We start from the raw sequence: 17,754 nt of genomic DNA on the forward strand, positions 1-17,754 counted from the left end.
AACAACTAACTAAAGTACTAACTAACAGCGACACATCTTCTTCAAATCAAATTGCATAAAAACTCAGTAAAAACAGAGATGAAACGGAATCGAAAAACAAAGCAGACTAGATTTAAGCAATTTAACAAAGAACAATTAAAAACTAAACAGATCTACGGCTACTAGACGGAGTAAATTGCAAAGAGAGCAAAAGAGTCTGAAATCCATGCACAACTTGATTCCCCTGTTCAGTTCCAACCTCGGATGCTAAATCCACTCCGGATCAAGCATCCGACACAAACTCCGACCAAAAGTAAATCCATAGCTTCAGATTCAACAAACAACCACCAATCAGCAACAACAATTCAGATCCACAGCCGTATTCCTCAGATCAAGCACAAAATTGTCCAAAACAGAGATTAACATGTAACTGCCGAAATAAAACTTCAAACAAACACAGAATCAACGTAAATCAACACAAGATAAACGCCGACATAACATAAATAGCAACAACCAAATCGACTTCTAAAACGATGAAGTTCGAACGAAATAAAGTGCAAAAACAGAATGTAAATAGATTGTATCTTCGCCCTTCGCAAGGACGGTGTTACGAATGACTTTCTCTGAAGATGAAACCCTTAGAAACCCTAAACTACCCCAGAATTCCCATTTTTCAAATGTGTGTGAATGTGTGAGCTAAGAGCAAAATCGTATTTGGCGTGTGATGCATGCTCCTTTATTTATAGGCGTTGAAGTGGGCCCAGCGAGGTATAAATAGTCTTTGTTGCCCTCAGCTATTGACTTCCTTCTTCTAGCCATTATTTTCCCTTCAGTTCTGCTCACTTTCCTTCAATTTCCTCTGGTAGTCCATTGTCTCCAGCTTTCCCTGGATCTAGCGTCTCCTTCACACACCTGGCTTAAAAATTGCGTTAGACCCAGCAAAATAAAGTGTTTTTCTACCACATAATCGATGCACGGAATTAGCCTTATCAAACTGCTCACACTTAAACCATACTTGTCCTCAAGTATAAAAACAAGAAAAGAATAAGGCGAATTCCAAAGCATGGTTATCCCCTGACCAACTCTTTAGACTCTAAACAGACTCCTAGACCTAGACACAACTAATGCACAAATAACAAACACTTAAAAAGAAAACACATAGACACATATGCATGAACTAGTTTCAACTTTTAGGCAACCGTCCCCACAAGATTGAGGTCAATCCAACAGGCTGCACACCTCCAAATAGGCCCTTTCCCTTCCTCCACCTAATCAATCTGTCAGTTCGTCAAGATAGCCCTTTACTTTCCCAACTGTTGTATTCACTCGATCACTCATTCCTCACCAGGGATGTTAGGACCTCTCTTAAGTTACTGCCAAACCACTGAACACTCAAATTATCTATATTACTTGACCACTAAGTCATTGGCCAATGCAAAGATATATTCGATTAAAGTAATTGAATATGATAGAATGGGTCATTTAATAAATATGAGATAAAGTGATTGAGCTATTTGGATGACACGTGACAAATCTTAGGCTCAATCGGGTGGTTCGTGAATGAAAGGATATTACTATAAACTTTGTGTAAAGGCTTGTTTACTGAATTCACGTAAACGTCCTTCATATATCGAGCTACGTTGCCAACGCAGTCTAGGAGTTTTGTGCAGACTTCGGTTTGATCGTCGTCGATAATGGGGGCCTAAAGGGTCACACTTTCAGTGTATTGTTGATTCGCTCAAGGGTACAAAGTTAGAGCTGCGTATTATATCTAATGCTAGTCCAAGTGGGAGATTGAAAAAAAATGTATTAGATTAGATTAATAGGAAATAATTCTATTGGGCTTGGCCCAATGTTACAATTATTCTATTATATATATGCTCTATTGTAGAGAACAAAAGATATAGAAAACCTAATTATCTGAGAGAATAAAGCGGCGCAATAATACGTACGTTCAACAAGAGATTCCTAGCTTTCTTTATAGAACGATTGTACCGAGGAATTGTTCCTGCATCGGATCAGAATACACGTGGACCTCGATAGTGGTGGATATATTCATCTTGCAGGATTCGTACAATCAATGGAAGATAACGACACAACAAGTAAGATTTAATTCCGTTGTGTTTTACATGCTCAACTTGCAATATGATTATGAATCTAGATCTGTTATTCTTGTATGCAATTTCCGCTGCGCTCATTAGATGAATACAAGAATTCCTTATAATAAACACCTAAATATATATATAGAGAGAGAGTCCCATTATTCACAAATCCACTCTTAAAGATCGAACCACCGAACCCTACCAAATTAGGTCTTTTAGATCTAGTTTTTTATGGATAAGATACAGAAATTTATAAATTATTTTCGCCTTCATCACGAGCCTATTTTAATTCATCCGAAGGTAAATAAGTCATACTAACATGTTACGAAGATTTAACTTCGTTCCAGAATATATTACTTCATTCTAGTAGGTTTTTACTTCATTCCAGTAGGTTTTTACCTCATTCCAGTACGTAAATGTGGTTTCGCCGTCGCATGCCCTTCTTTCTCTCTACAATATCTATCACCACTGCCATGGCGCTAATATTGGTTTAATAAACACATGGAATAATGTAATAAATTATTGGAATGAAGTATGTGTAGAAGCATTTGAAATACTACTGGAATGAAGTAAAAATCTTATCCAATGAAGGAATAACGTTCCTGAATGAAGTAATAAACTCACTTGAATAAATTGCATTTTTAAATGTTAATCAAGCAAAAACCCACGTCAATGAATTTGAATGAAACATATGTTGAATCATTTCAAAACCTACTGGAAGCAAGTAAAAACATGTTGTAGTTTCAAGGTATTAGGTACAGAATGAAGTAATAAACCTATACAATGAAGTAAAATGGGCTAGTAATGAAGCAGAAAAATTTTCACAGCAGCACATCTCATCAAAAAAACTAGATCTAATGGCCCAGATTTGGTCTCTAGTTCGGTCTTTAAAATTGGTTCGACATTGATCACAACTCTATTTTACTTGGTATAGAGTTGTGATCAATGTCGAACCAATTTTAAAGACCGAACTAGAGACCAAATCTGGGCCATTAGATCTAGTTTTTTTGATGAGATGTGCTGCTGTGAAAATTTTTCTGCTTCATTACTAGCTCATTTTACTTCATTGTATAGGTTTATTACTTCATTCTGTACCTAATACCTTGAAACTACAACATGTTTTTACTTGCTTCCAGTAGGTTTTGAAATGATTCAACATATGTTTCATTCAAATTCATTGACGTGGGTTTTTGCTTGATTAACATTTAAAAATGCAATTTATTCAAGTGAGTTTATTACTTCATTCAGGAACGTTATTACTTCATTGGATAAGATTTTTACTTCATTCCAGTAGTATTTCAAATGCTTCTACACATACTTCATTCCAATATTTATTACATTATTCCATGTGTTTATTGAACCAATATTAGCGCCATGGTGGTGGTGATAGATATTGTAGAGAGAAAGAACGGCGCGCAACGGCGAAACCACATTTACGTACTGGAATGAAGTAAAAACCTACTGGAATGAAGTAAAAACCTACTAGAATGAAGTAATATATTCTGGAACGAAGTTAAATCTTCGTAACATGTTAGTATGACTTAATTACCTTCGGATGAATTAAAATAGGCTCGTGATGAAGGCGAAAATAATTTATAAATTTCTGTATCTTATCCATAAAAAAACTAGATCTAAAAGCCCTAATTTGGCAGGGTTCGATGGTTCGGTCTTTAAGAGTGGATATATGGATAATGAGACTCTATATATATATATATAAATAAAAATATATAGAGTTATATTTTGGATTTTTTTCAACATCTTAGATTTTAAGGAACAGAGAAACAAGGTCCCATTTTGTGAAAACTTAAGACATTTTAGTTGCAATTTGACCTTTTTTGAAATTTGGAAAAAAATGTAATATCTTATGGTTAACCTACACGGCTCCACCTGACCACCTCTAGTGCAGCATATATTTAGATGTGAATCAGTTTTACATATAGAAAAAAAAATTGTAACAAAGAGCTAGAATTTTGAGAAATCAACCTCATAAAAAAGAAAGATAGGTATCGATCCTACATATTGTTGATGACACCGTGACACGTAATGGATTATATTCAATATTCATACAGATAGCTGTAATTAATTTATCTGCAATTAATATAAGAATCTTTCGGGCTAATTTAAGATATGATAACCATTTAAAACATAATAATTGTACATATTGCACATTCCATAATAATTAATTCAATTTGTTTTAAAGTAAAGTTAACATATTTCTTATCAGATTATTTTCTCTTACTTTTCTTCTCTCTTCATTTTTATATTTTTTGCATTTCTTACTTTATTCTTCATTTACTTAACTTATTTGACACAATCTTTCTTAAATTGCGCGTCGAAAGAAATGGCTCCATTATTATGGAACGCATGGAGTATTGGATATGACGAGATAGGGTCTAGGGAACTCAAGTACTATATATATTCATCCCTTGATTTGAGTTAAGCATTTGAATTCGCATACAATATTCGTGATAATATTGTCTATATATTTCCTGCCTCACTATAATTAGTTCTCTCGCTATGTCTTTGTGTTTGTATAGACTAGAAGTCAAATATCCATTTCGCAAATGCTATAGTGTAGGTATTGAATTTCTTATTGCTTAAAACTTATGGATCATGCTCAAAAGCACATGGATAATGTAAGTGCTGAACTTCTTTTTACTTGGTATCACGAATGCTAATAGATTTGCTGCAAGTGAGATTTATCTAATTATCCATAAAAAATTCGAGATTATGAATTTTCACTGAATACTTAAGATTTAATTAAAAGGCGGTCCCTACCACCAACTAAAAGAAACGGGAAGGGAAATTTAGCGGAAAGGCTTATAGCATAATAGCAATAATACTATATGGCAAACAATATTATAAATTTATAACTTCATCCTTAACAAAAATCTTCACTTAGATAGTTAGATATCGAATATGTATTAACATGATTACATAAAAAAATTTACCATGAAAAATAGGTAGTCATGTAGGACGGCCTCAAGTATCATGGTTGAATGTGGGATTGGACTCGAGCTTTGGGTTTATTATGATAGTAGTAAATACAGTATTTGACTTCGAAATGATTTTGGGTTTTGAAAAATAAGAGTTGGTTTTGGGCTTTGTAGAAGAAGATTTAGGTTTAAAGTTGTATAGTAATTTCAAGCACTCTTATTTGGCTAATTGGACAAAAATAACATTTTTTTAGAGGCATCTCTCAAGGTACGTCGAGGGCATCGACGTGTCTCGGCACAATGGCAGTGGCGTATTTATGTGGGAACAAGGGGAAAATTCATACTATTAATACTATTTTTAGTACATAATTATGTAAGTCATGGTTGCTCCAGTGGTATTTAGTTGCACATTTCGACTTGTCCCGTGTTCGACTCTGCAAGGCCACAAAAGTAGAAATTTTTAATATTTTTTCTTCTTTTTTATGTTTTTTTATTGTACTGTAAGTTATGATTACTACTCCATATGCGCTTCTATTGTTTTTCTTCTAAACTCACGTTTTCTTTTTCTTTTTAGTTATGAAATTACTCCTTCCGTCCCGGATAATTCGACTCACTTTGACCGGGCACGAGTTTTAAGAAATGTAATGAAAAATGAGTTGAAAAAGTTAGTGGGATGTGGATCCTACTTTTATATATTAGTTGTATAATAAAATGTGAGTAGTAATGAGTTAGTGGAATATATGGTCCACTACCAAAAATGGTAAAAGTAAAATGGGTCAAATTATCTGGGACGGACCGAAATAGAATATTGGGTCAAATTATCTGGGACGGAGGGAGTAGTTCTTTTAGTTATGTAATTATTTGCACTTCTATTTTCTTTTTTAGATAGTTGGTAGTATGTTCTAATTATTTTATTTTTCATATTATGCCTATTTTTTTAATTGCTTTGATTTTCTATATAATATTCTATTACTATATTTGATCATTTATGTATTACTTATAATAAGACTCATAATTCTAAAAAAAATTCTTACTTTTTTTAATAGCTTTGTTTTTTTATATTATACTATTATTTTTATTATTTTATATAATATTATTTTTAATACAACTCGTACATCAAATAAAAATTCTTGTTATATTATAGTATCTCGTAATTATTTATTGTACAATTCGTACCCTAAACCATAAATTCTGGATACGCCACTGCTCAATGGTCTTGGAATATCTTCGTCTTAGGCGACTCGGTTAGATTCGGGTGTTGGAGACCGATGTTGGGACGTTAGAAACTGAATTATTTTGTCAAACAAAATACTCATTTTGAATAGTGATTTCCTAGCTCTCTTTATTGGACGAGTTTGTACCGAGAATTATTTCTACTCATACACATGTAGAATATTGTAAAGTAGTATAATAGATTTTCTTGCAGAACTCGACCATATTGAAGAAAGGAATTACACAATAAGTCATGTTTTAATTGTTCAATACACAGTACTCGTATTAATTATGAATCTGTATTCTTGTCTGTTTTTTTTCGTTGAATAACATTATATGATAAAAGAGTTTATAATAATCCTTGCGACAATGACCACAATTAATTATCTATAACAACTGTGGCATTTAATAAAATAAAATACAGGTGTTAAATACTAAAATTCCAAACGTTAGTTTGAAAATTGAATAATATTAAGACAAGACGATTAAGACATAGGATCTGTTGGACCACGTTAAAATGGACCACATTGTACGGCCCAAACCCAATCAGATCTTTTTTCACGAAAAAAACACTAACACACATTATTGTCACAAATTTAGATATATTTTAGAATTTTATATTTGGCATTACATGAAGATGGAGACACGTCTAACCTACTCAACCAAATGCTTCGCATTTATTTAAACCATATTTTGCATTGGAAATCAAATAAATATAAGTTTCAACTTTTTATTGATTTAAACGATTTCATACTATGGGGAGTTTTAATTTTTCAAAAATTAAATAATGATGGAGGGGTGGTTGATAATAATTTGAGTCACGCAGGGAATATGTATGGCAAAAGAAATTGATGAAATTGCTCTTATCTTTGCCCAAGTCTGGTTACTATCAACTCCTCAATATTGGGACCTCTCTTCAATTCTCCTGCACCTTTTCCTCTACATTTTTACATTCATTATTGTAGGGGACTCGCTTAAACTAAAAAGCTGACAAACTAATAGTATAAAAACAGTTCAGAAATAAACGATCAGCAAGACATCATACGTCAATTATCATCCACCAGAGATGAGTAGTCTCAATGCATCTCTAATTAGTCTCAATGCATATCTAAAGGAATAAAAAGTTCATTAGTCTTAAAACATGGTTGGGCTGAGGCCCACCCAAACATAAAATACGGACCACATATATTAGGCGTGCCGTGTACCTTAATATAATAATGCGAACTATATGTATCGAGCTACGTCTACCGAAATATACTAACAATTTTATAGGAAAAATATAAGCAAAATACATGTGCTGTGAAAGTGTTCTTTTACCTTGATATTTGTCAATGCTATTATGGACATTTGAATTTTTTGTCCCTTCTTTTTGAATTCGTTATACGATCAATTCAATAGATTAGAAAGGGAAAGCAAATTATTATTACTGAGTTTGACTGTGTGAAGTAGGGCTAAAATTTCAAATCGAGTTGTTGTCATGATTATAGTACATTGTTTGTTCAAACTTCACTATCAATATAACACACACACACACATACACACACTCTCATTTAGTCGAATTGTGTATCAGTAAATCATAATTAGAGTATATGTTAACAAACTCTAATTGGAGATGAAATGATGAATGATATCCTAAATTAATTTATATTTGAGTGTATGTATCGTAATATAAAGTTTTTTTATCAAACATAACGAAACCTAATTAAGTCTCAAATTTGCCTCATATTGATTCAATAAAGATCATGCTTTCAAAGTTTTATTTGAATAACCCTCTTTTGTTATAAAGCCTTCTGAGCAGATCTCAACATATTTATTTAGCATGATTTTTTTTTTGTAAATAAATGCTCAAAGTTAAAAATTGGTGAGAATAAAATGGCAGTTCGAAAAAATATATCATTTGCATCGACAAAAACGAACTATTTATCAAAAACATTACATAAAATATCAACGAACGAACGAAAATGAACTAAAATAATGAACAACACACATTCCAACATTATCCGACAACAGTAGTCATCAAAGAGGAGTGTGAACTTGGACTCCATTCTTGACTTCGATTGTAGATTTAATATCAAGAACATGCTTTTACCAAATGATGTTGAACTATAAATTTAGTTTTATTACTATTTATTAATGTAAGGACAAGTTTAGCAGTGGTTAGGAAGACAATATATATATACATGAGCCTTTCAGTGGGTATTTGTTACTGACTTTGGACTTTATTGTCTGCTTAATTTCTTGTTTCATCTTGATTACTAAGATGGCAAGATCTTCTCACAATCAACCAAGATGATCAATAACAATAAATAAATTAAAATAGTCAAAATAATCATATGGCTCATGTTCTTATATCACTGCAATCAATGTTATTGTCCATTTCACAAGTACAGACACAACCCAAATCATATAATATAGTGTGTGTATAAATAAAACATACTATATGTATATGTAGCTACTAATTGGTTAAGAAAATTAGGTAGATGATAGGACATATATCAAAATTTGGTCCACAAACTCTGACTTCTCACATATGAACTCTGGGGACTCAAATGTTGAAGTGGTCAGAATGGCAGCAATTAATGAATATAGTAGTAGTGGTATTTTCTAATGGAAATAAATAAAAAGTAAAAACTGCATATTTCGATGAGGAATTGTTGTACAAACTAAGTACATAGACTCAATAGCATGTGCATATCACTGCATCATTCTTGAGGAACTATTAATTTAATTACAATAGGAGTACATTAATTTTAATATTAAATGTACTTATAGTTTTATTTTCCCTGGATATATTAAATGGGGTGTGTAAGAAGATTAGCTAGAGTATTTGAGGTATAAATTTTGTTTTTATTTTCCCTTGATATATTAAATGGGGTGAGTAAGAAGATTAGCTAGAGTAGAGCATCATTGAGGTATAAATTTTGTTAGGATAATTGAACACTTATGTTATATAGTACATGTATTTTTTAGCACTATCCACAACCTTTGAGAACTAATGAATTGAACACTAGAATTTAAAGTAATGCAATGTAGCGTTCTAGTTGGAAAATTGATTGGCATTTTTTCACACACCCTAACATGAGAGCACAACCTGCTCAACGGCCCACAACGCAGTGTTTGAGTGGTAAAATACACTAGTACATGCTTAAGAAGTGTGGTTGCGCTTACCCTTGCCCTTAGTGACACAATAAACATAGATATACAAATTTGCCAGCCTTGTTTTTTTCAATGAAATTTGATATCTTTATTTAAAACGATAGATCTAAAATTAAAGTTTCATTCTTTACACTTTATCTTACGGCTTCTTAATCTTTAACCATTCTTCGGGGGAAAAAAGTATGGCTTTAAAATGGCTAAAGTTGAGTTGTGGCACACTAGATCGAGTTGAAAGAAATTCTCTTATAATAATATTAGTACTATTATATACGTAATTATTATTAAATCACACCCCCACTCACTATATAAATGTGAGAAATACACTGAATTACACTCCTAATTAAAATTTGTTTATTACCACTAGCATCTTATAAATTAAAATTACCAAAATATATTAAAATAATTTTATCTGTCACCAATATATTTCTTAGAATTTTTTTTTTTTTTTGAGTTAATTAGATTACGTTGATTCAAAATCAACTCTCCTTATTGTATCATTTGGTGCTTTCATCGAACAACTAGCATATTAGCGTCAACTTATTTAAACCTCTATTCAGATAAGATTTTGTTTAAAAATACTAAAGCTCCATTCTCCAAACTACCAAAAGCAGCACACATTGAAAGGGCTGAAAATTGAAAGAAAACGTGACCCAAATTTCAACATTCTTCATGCTTTAACCCCTTTTTTTCTCTTTGCTTGAATATAATTGTAGCTAATTCCTCTTTTAATATTATCTTAAACAACGTTTATTCTTTAATCTAAAGAATATTACTTCAACCCTTTTGCCTTCTTTTTTCTACTTCTTTTAATATCTTTTGGTCACGAATAAAGTCATAGCAGTATTCTGACCGAAATTAATTGCTCTAAAATATATGGAAATTTCGCCTTTTAGATTCAAGCACGACTTTCAATAACGTCTTACGTAGTCCATTCCCAAACTACTACTACTACAATATAGTAGTAATTCTCAATCATTGAAGCAACTACAAGAACTATTTTAAATATTTACAAATAGCTTTTTCTTCCTTGATTCCGGACTACCAAGTTTGCTGTGGTAGTACTAAAATAGCTTTTTAAATATTCTTTAAGACATTGCTCTATAAATTAACTAAATCTACACTTTCAAATTTTCTATTAATTGCCAACTAAAACACATACTCCATAAATTCTTGAAATTATCGAACATGAACATCTTATACAGTAAAGAAACATCTCAACAAACAAATCACGATATGCTAGTTAGGAAACGAGCCCATGCCAATACATACTAACAATAACAATAGTGCACATAATATGTAAAAGTTACACAGGATTTAGGAAAGAGTAATGCTATGCAGCCATAATGTGGCCAGCCACACAATGACATTTTTGTAAATAAATATAAAAGTCAATGCAATAAATTAATAGTAATAGTTAGTGCTAAGATAATTTTACTTAATTACCCTTTTCTCAATTTTTTACTTAAAATTTTAAATTTACAACATTCTCTCTCCATAATAATTTATGCACAATTTACGTCAAATTATATGCACAATTGTATTGGAAATAATCATATCATAACTATTAACTAAGAGACATCACAATATATCATAAATAAATTGTGTTAATAAGTACTTAGTATGTATGCTTGCAATTTTAACATTAATTGTTTTTAAGTACATCAACAATGGGGATATATACAAAGGATAGCAATTACTGCACGTTAACATATTAATAATGTTAAAAAAAATCAAAACATCAAATACATACATAAAATATAAATAATAATTGTAAAATAATGGAGTAGATCATAAGTCTTGGAAAATCAATTAAACATTCTATTTCATCTTTTACGTCTATTTTTTTTTTCTTATTAGTGTCGTTTATTTTTAATTTTATGTTTTTCTTTGATTTTACATTGTGGTGTTATTTAATACTTGAAAATATTTGATCCCAAATTATTAAATAAATTTAAGATCAATAAAAATTCTTCGTTAAATTGAATATCAATTCAAATCTCCAATCTAATCCAATAGGAGTACTAGATGACACCCAATTAAATCGAAAATCTACTCAGGATCTAAATTACTTAAATGAATGAAAATTAATTTGAATATCAAATTAATCTTTAGTTACATTAAAGATCAATTAGAAATAAATAATTGAAGTTTAATTATAAGTAGATTAAGCATATTATTAAATTATAAAATATCATACTATAGTTATATAATATAACAAGCTGTTAACAAAATTATAATTATTGATAATTAATCTATAATAGTATCACAAATGTAGGATCATACTATACATGTAAAAATTGACACTGCATATTGTGTATATATTTTCACGTGAGATATCATTTATAGTTGATTCAAATTTGCAATTGTGAATTTCAATTTATATTATATTATATAATATTATATTAGAGAATCAATTGTAGTATATAGTATCATATTAATTGAGTTTGTTTATAGCAATAAATATTCTTTGCTTGCAACAGCATATTGTATTCTTATTTTGTAAATGTAATATCACGTGGCTTTAAATGACAATTTACTTGGTACAATCCATTAAAAAAAATTAATTTTTTAAATAAAAATTATATATGATTTTTGAACTTAAGGATTTGATTTCCAAATGTCTTAAAATTTGTCTGACATAGACAAGAGTGCGTACTAGAAAAAAAATACATAAGGCGTAATTGCATGCTTATGTTATGGGCAATTGAAATTTTGGTTGATTTCTACTTAGTATCTCATATGATCTTCGGTTGAGGATTCAAATTGAAAATAATTGAGTAACAAGAGTTTCTATTGATTTGTGATTTTATTTTTGAACAATTATGAATTTTAATTGATCATATTTCAGTTAATGATTTCAACTGATTGTTGAAGATTTCAACCGAACTTTTTTTTTTTTTGTTATGGACTACGCAATAGTACTCCGTGTCACAATTTTTTTATGAACCATTAAAAATTTCAGTTTATTTTAAAGATATTTAATACTCCCTCCGTCCCGCTTAAGATGACACGTTTTCCTTTTTAGTTTGTCCCAACTAAGATGACACATTTCCTTTTTTGGTAACTTTCTCTCTCCAATTAATACACTCAACCACTTTTTCTCACTCCTATTAAAATATCATCTTTCTTTATCTTTCTACTTTATTACTTACACCCACTTTCTCTCTCTCCAATTAAACACTTTAATCAATAACTCCTAAAATCTCGTGCCGGCTAAGCAATGTGTCATCTTAGCCGGGACGGAGGGAGTAATAAATTTATAGGGAAGTGATCAAGGTCTAACTAATTTTAAGTGTATAACTAGAGAACAAATCTCAGCCACACATCTTAATACTCCAAATTAATCCTATGGTTTAAACAAACTTTCAAATTTTTATGAGAAAATACTTGTCTAAGGGCATTTTGGGAATTCAATATTTCAACATAAATTAATCAAATTTATAATCATCCATCGTGAGTTTATCGTCAAAATCTTCCCAAATCATTCTCCAATCTGAACCAAATTTAGCTTAGGATTTCTTCCAAAAATATGAAATTCCCGATCTGAATCAAATTCAAGCGCGATTTCTCAGATCTGAACCAAATTCAGCTTCGTTCTGATTGAATTCAAGCGCGATTTTCTCAAATCTGATTGGATCGATCAGCACGAATTAGTTTGGATCGATCAGCGTGATTTGATTCTGATTGAATTCATCACAACTGATCAAATTCGCTCCGGATTAACCAACGCAATTTGATTCCTTCATCGCGACGTCTGGACTCCTTCAAATGGATTCAATTCCGATACATTCATCGGAAGATTATTTCGATTTTGATTCCTCTTCATCGGGAGAGGAAGGAGAAACTGAATCTAAAGGTAATTATCAATTATTATCAATTAAGTGTTGTTTCTCAGCATGATTAGATCGTGTATGATGTGAAAAAACGTTAGAGTGAACTATATGTGACGAACAGTGAAGTAAATATGCTCTATATTGAAGTAAATATTGTTTGTATTGAAGTATATTATTCATTACAGTGAAGTATAACATAATTAAAGTGAAGTATTCCAGTGTTAGCGTAAAGTGTTTGTGATTCATGGTTAAAGTGAAGTAAAACATGGTTAGAGTGAAGTATTCATGTGTTATAGTGAAGTGTCTGTCATCTATGATTGTAGTGCTCTGTTTTTCCATTCAGTGAAGTAAAACATGGTTAGAGTGAAGTAAAAGATGGTTAGAGTGAAGTAAAACATGGTTAGAGTGAAGTGTCTGTCATCTATTCTTGCAGTGCTCTGTAATTCCATTTCAGTGAAGTAAAACATGGTTAGGGTGAAGTAAAAAATGGTTAGAGTGAAGTGTCTGTCATCTATTCTTGCAGTGCTTTGTTTTTCCATTTCAATGAAGTAAAACATGGTTAGAGTGAAGTATTCTAGTGTATAGTGAAGTTTCTGTCATATATGATTGTAGTGCTCTGTTTTTCCATTCAGTGAAGTAAAACATGGTTAGAGTGAAGTAGTCCATGGTTAGAGTGAAGTAAAACATGGTTAGAGTGAAGTGTCTGTGTAGTGCTTTGTTTTTCCATTTCATTGATGTAAAACAAGGCTAGAGTGAAGTATTTGTCATCTATGCTTGTAGTGCTTTGTTTTTCCATTTCAGTGATGTAAAACATGGTTAGAGTGAAGTATATTTTTGCTCACAGTGAAGTATATATTTCTTACAGTGGTTTACGTACCAAAATGTCCCGATGATTTGAAACCAAAAATTGGACAAAGTCTCATGACCCTTGATCGTGCATTGGACTTCTACAATAATTATGCTCGATATGTTGGGTTTGACACCCGTAAGAAGGGATCAAAAAAGGAAAAAGATGTCATTACTTGGATTTATGTGGTGTGTAGCCGAGAAGGTACAAAGCAAAGAAAAAATGAACAACATGAGGTGAAACGCAAGCGTTCTTCTATTAAGTGCTTTTGTAATGCTAAAGTGTCTTGGAAGTTTTTTATGGGTGTTGGTTATGTTATACAAAGTTTTGTTAAAAAACATAATCACGAGATGGTTGAGGAACGCCATAAGCGTTTTATGAAGTTGAACCGCAATTTGGATTTAGTCCATCAGAAATTCATACTTGATTGCGCTAATGCAAATATCGGTCCAACTTTAAGTTTTAGCTTACTCAAGGAAGTACTTGGTGGATTAGATTATGTAGGGTGTACTGTTTTAGAAGTACGCAACTACAGACGCGACCTTAGAGCATACGTGGAAGGAGCTGATGCACAAATGCTATTAAATGAGATGCGCAGGAAAAAGGAACTTTGTGGAGCATTTACATATGAATTTGAGGTCAACTCAAAGGATAGACTAACACGTTTGTTTTGGTGTGATCCAACTGCCAAGAGAAATTATCATATGTATGGTGATATTGTTTCTTTTGATACGACATACTCAACAAATAGGTATGTGCACACTAATCACATTCACATGCCTTGTTCTTTGTTGAGCATTTAGTGAACTACAATAAGCTTACAGTGAAGTATATTGAGCATGGCTTATATTGTACTGTTTTTATTCATTTTAGTGAAGTATAATGAGCATTTAGTGAACTACAATATTTGCTTACAGTGAAGTGTATTGTGCATGCTTGTATTGCTTTGTTTTTCCAGTTCAGTGATGTAAAACATGCTTGTAGTGAAGTATTCCAGTGTTAGAGTGAAGTGTCTGTCATCTATGATTGTAGTGCTTTGATTTTCGATTGCAGTGAAGTAAAACAAGGCTAGAGTGAAGTATTCCAGTGTTAGAGTGAAGTGTCTGTCATCTATGATTGTAGTGCTCTGTAATTACATTTCAGTGAAGTAAAACATGGTTAAAGTGAAGTAAAACATGGTTAGAGTGAAGTGTCTGTCATCTATGATTGTAGTGCTTTGTTTTTCCATTTCAGTGAAGTAAAACATGGTAAGAGTGAAGTAAAACAAGGCTAGAGTGAAGTATTCCAGTGTTAGAGTGAAGTGTCTGTCATCTATGATTGTAGTGCTCTGTAATTCCATTTCAGTGAAGTAAAACATGGTTAGAGTGAAGTAAAACAAGGCTAGAGTGAAGTGTCTGTCATCTATGATTGTAGTGCTTTTTTTTTCCATTTCAGTGAAGTATTCCAGTGTTAGAGTGAAGTATTCCAGTGTTAGAGTGAAGTGATTATTATTTATGTCTTATAGTGATTTTAACATGTAGGTACTGCATGATATTTGCTCCATTTACGGGCAAGGATAATCATGGTCGCCCTGTGACATTTGCTGCTGGCCTTTTATCCAAGGAAAGTGCCGACTCCTTTTCATGGTTATTTAAACAATTTGTGAAATGTATGGGTGTGGCTCCAAAGCTAATCGTAACCGACCAAGATTTAGGAATGAAAGTTGCTATTGCAGAGGTTCTTCTTAGTACGAGACACAGGTGGTGCATGTGGCATATAATGAATAAAGTTGCTGACAAATTGCCAAAGAACATGCTTGGTAGTGAAGAACTAAAGAAGGAATTGAATGCATGTGTTTGGTCGGAGTTGATAGAGCCTGATGCATTTGAAGAATCTTGGCATGCTATAATGGAAAGATATGGGCTGGCCAATAATGACTGGTTTTCATCAATGTTTGCATCTAGAAAGTTTTGGGTTCCAGCCTTTTTCCGTGATTTACCGATGAGCTCGTTGATAAAGACAACATCTTTGTCTGAATCACAGAATAGCTTCTTTGAAAGGTACTCAAAGTGTCGGGCTAACCTTATGCTATTTTATATGAACTATAACCATGCTTTGGAGGCTCAGAGAAGTAATAGCGCAAAGCTTGAATACTATGATTCAACAAAAGTGCCTATATTGCGAACAGAATTGGAAATTGAGAAACATGCGTCAACAATATATAGTGGTAGTGCTTTTAATGCAATTCAAGAGGAGATAGTTTATGCATGTTTCTCTTTGTCTTGTTCAACTCTAGCAATGTCTACCAATAGAGAGAATGAAGTATATAACATAAATGACAAGGATTCAAACTCATGGACAGTGACTTACTCCATTGGCGATGACACCTATTTGTGTGGATGTAAAAAGTTTGAGAGACTTGGTCTATTGTGCAGCCATATACTTTGTGTGTTGAAATATAAGTTTGTTAAGTTGATACCCGAGAATTTGCGTGGATGGAGATGGTTGAAGTCACAGTTTGTGAAGCCAATACATGGAAGCTTTTGTGATGATGAAGAAATACTCTCTGTTGTGGACGAGAAGAAGATTGCATTTAAAAACTTGTATGCATTATTCTTTGAAATAGCACAAAGTATTGAAGGGAACATTGACCAAATCAATGCATTTACTGCAATTATTGAAGAAGGTAAGAAGCAGCTTCTCGGAAGTGTTGTTCTGTCTTCGACAGAGAAGAGAGCATTGATTGAGGATTTCTATGGCTCACAAGTTCCAAACATTATTGAAGTTCATCCTCCTAATGTTGTCAGTACAAAGGGAAGTGGTAGTAGGAGAAAATCCAAGAAGGAGTCGGCAATGAAATTAGCAATGAAACCAGGCCGAAAGTGTGGAAATTGTCATGTGATTGTACACCATGATTCCAGGAACTGCAAAAAGGTGAATGAGAAGGCAAAACAGAGGCAGTGAGTATTTGGAAAGAAACAGTTCACTTTGTAGCCTTTTTAGAGCACCAATGACTCATTTTTATTACATTTTTGAGTGATTTTTATCTCAATTCAAACTTTGTTTTTATGTTAAGCTCAATTGCGAATAAATTCAATTTTATTTGTGTTCGTTTTATTGCTTACAAGTCTTTAGTTCGCTTATTACATGTTTTGGTTCATTTATAGTGATGTAATATTGATTATCGTGTAATAAACAAGAATAGATGACAAATACTTCACTCTAACATTGGAATACTTCACTCTTACCATGGTTTACTTCACTGAAATGGAAAAACAAAGCACTACAAGCATAGATGACAGACACTTCACTCTAACCATGTTTTACTTCACTGAAATGGAATTACAGAGCACTACAATCATAGATGACAGACACTTCACTCTAACACTGGAATACTTCACTCTAGCCTTGTTTTACTTCACTGAAATGGAAAAACAAAGCACTACAAGCATAAATGACAGACACTTCACTCTAACCATGTTTTACTTCACTCTAACCACGTTTTACTTCACTGAAATGGAATTACAGAGCACTATCATAGATGACAGACACTTCACTCAAACACTGGAATACTTCACTCTAACCATGTTTTACTTCACTGAAATGGAAAAACAAAGCACTGCAAGCATAGATGAGACACTTCACTCTAACCATGTTTTACTTCACTTTAACCATGTTGTACTTCACTCTAACCATGTTTTACTTCACTA

The 17,754-nt window shown here is 32.2% G+C and overlaps 1 protein-coding gene across 1 annotated transcript; it reads left to right on the forward strand.

Annotated features, from left to right (window-relative positions):
• Positions 1–15,592: 15,592 nt before the first annotated feature.
• On the forward strand, positions 15,593–17,008 carry LOC148927363 (protein FAR1-RELATED SEQUENCE 5-like). The gene has a single exon (XM_089056566.1). The coding sequence runs from the start codon at positions 15,593–15,595 to the stop codon at positions 17,006–17,008; it is 1,416 nt and encodes a 471-aa protein (XP_088912692.1).
• The last annotated feature ends 746 nt before the right edge of the window (positions 17,009–17,754 follow it).

This window comes from Salvia hispanica, chromosome 4, assembly GCF_029641045.1.
Source record: "Salvia hispanica isolate PSC_SH4W2 chromosome 4, Shi_PSC_v1, whole genome shotgun sequence".
Taxonomy (NCBI): domain Eukaryota; kingdom Viridiplantae; phylum Streptophyta; class Magnoliopsida; order Lamiales; family Lamiaceae; genus Salvia; species Salvia hispanica.

Excerpts from the sequence above, each read along its gene's own strand:
- LOC148927363 (XM_089056566.1), top strand. The coding sequence starts at position 15,593 with ATGATATTTGCTCCATTTACGGGCAAGGATAATCATGGTCGCCCTGTG.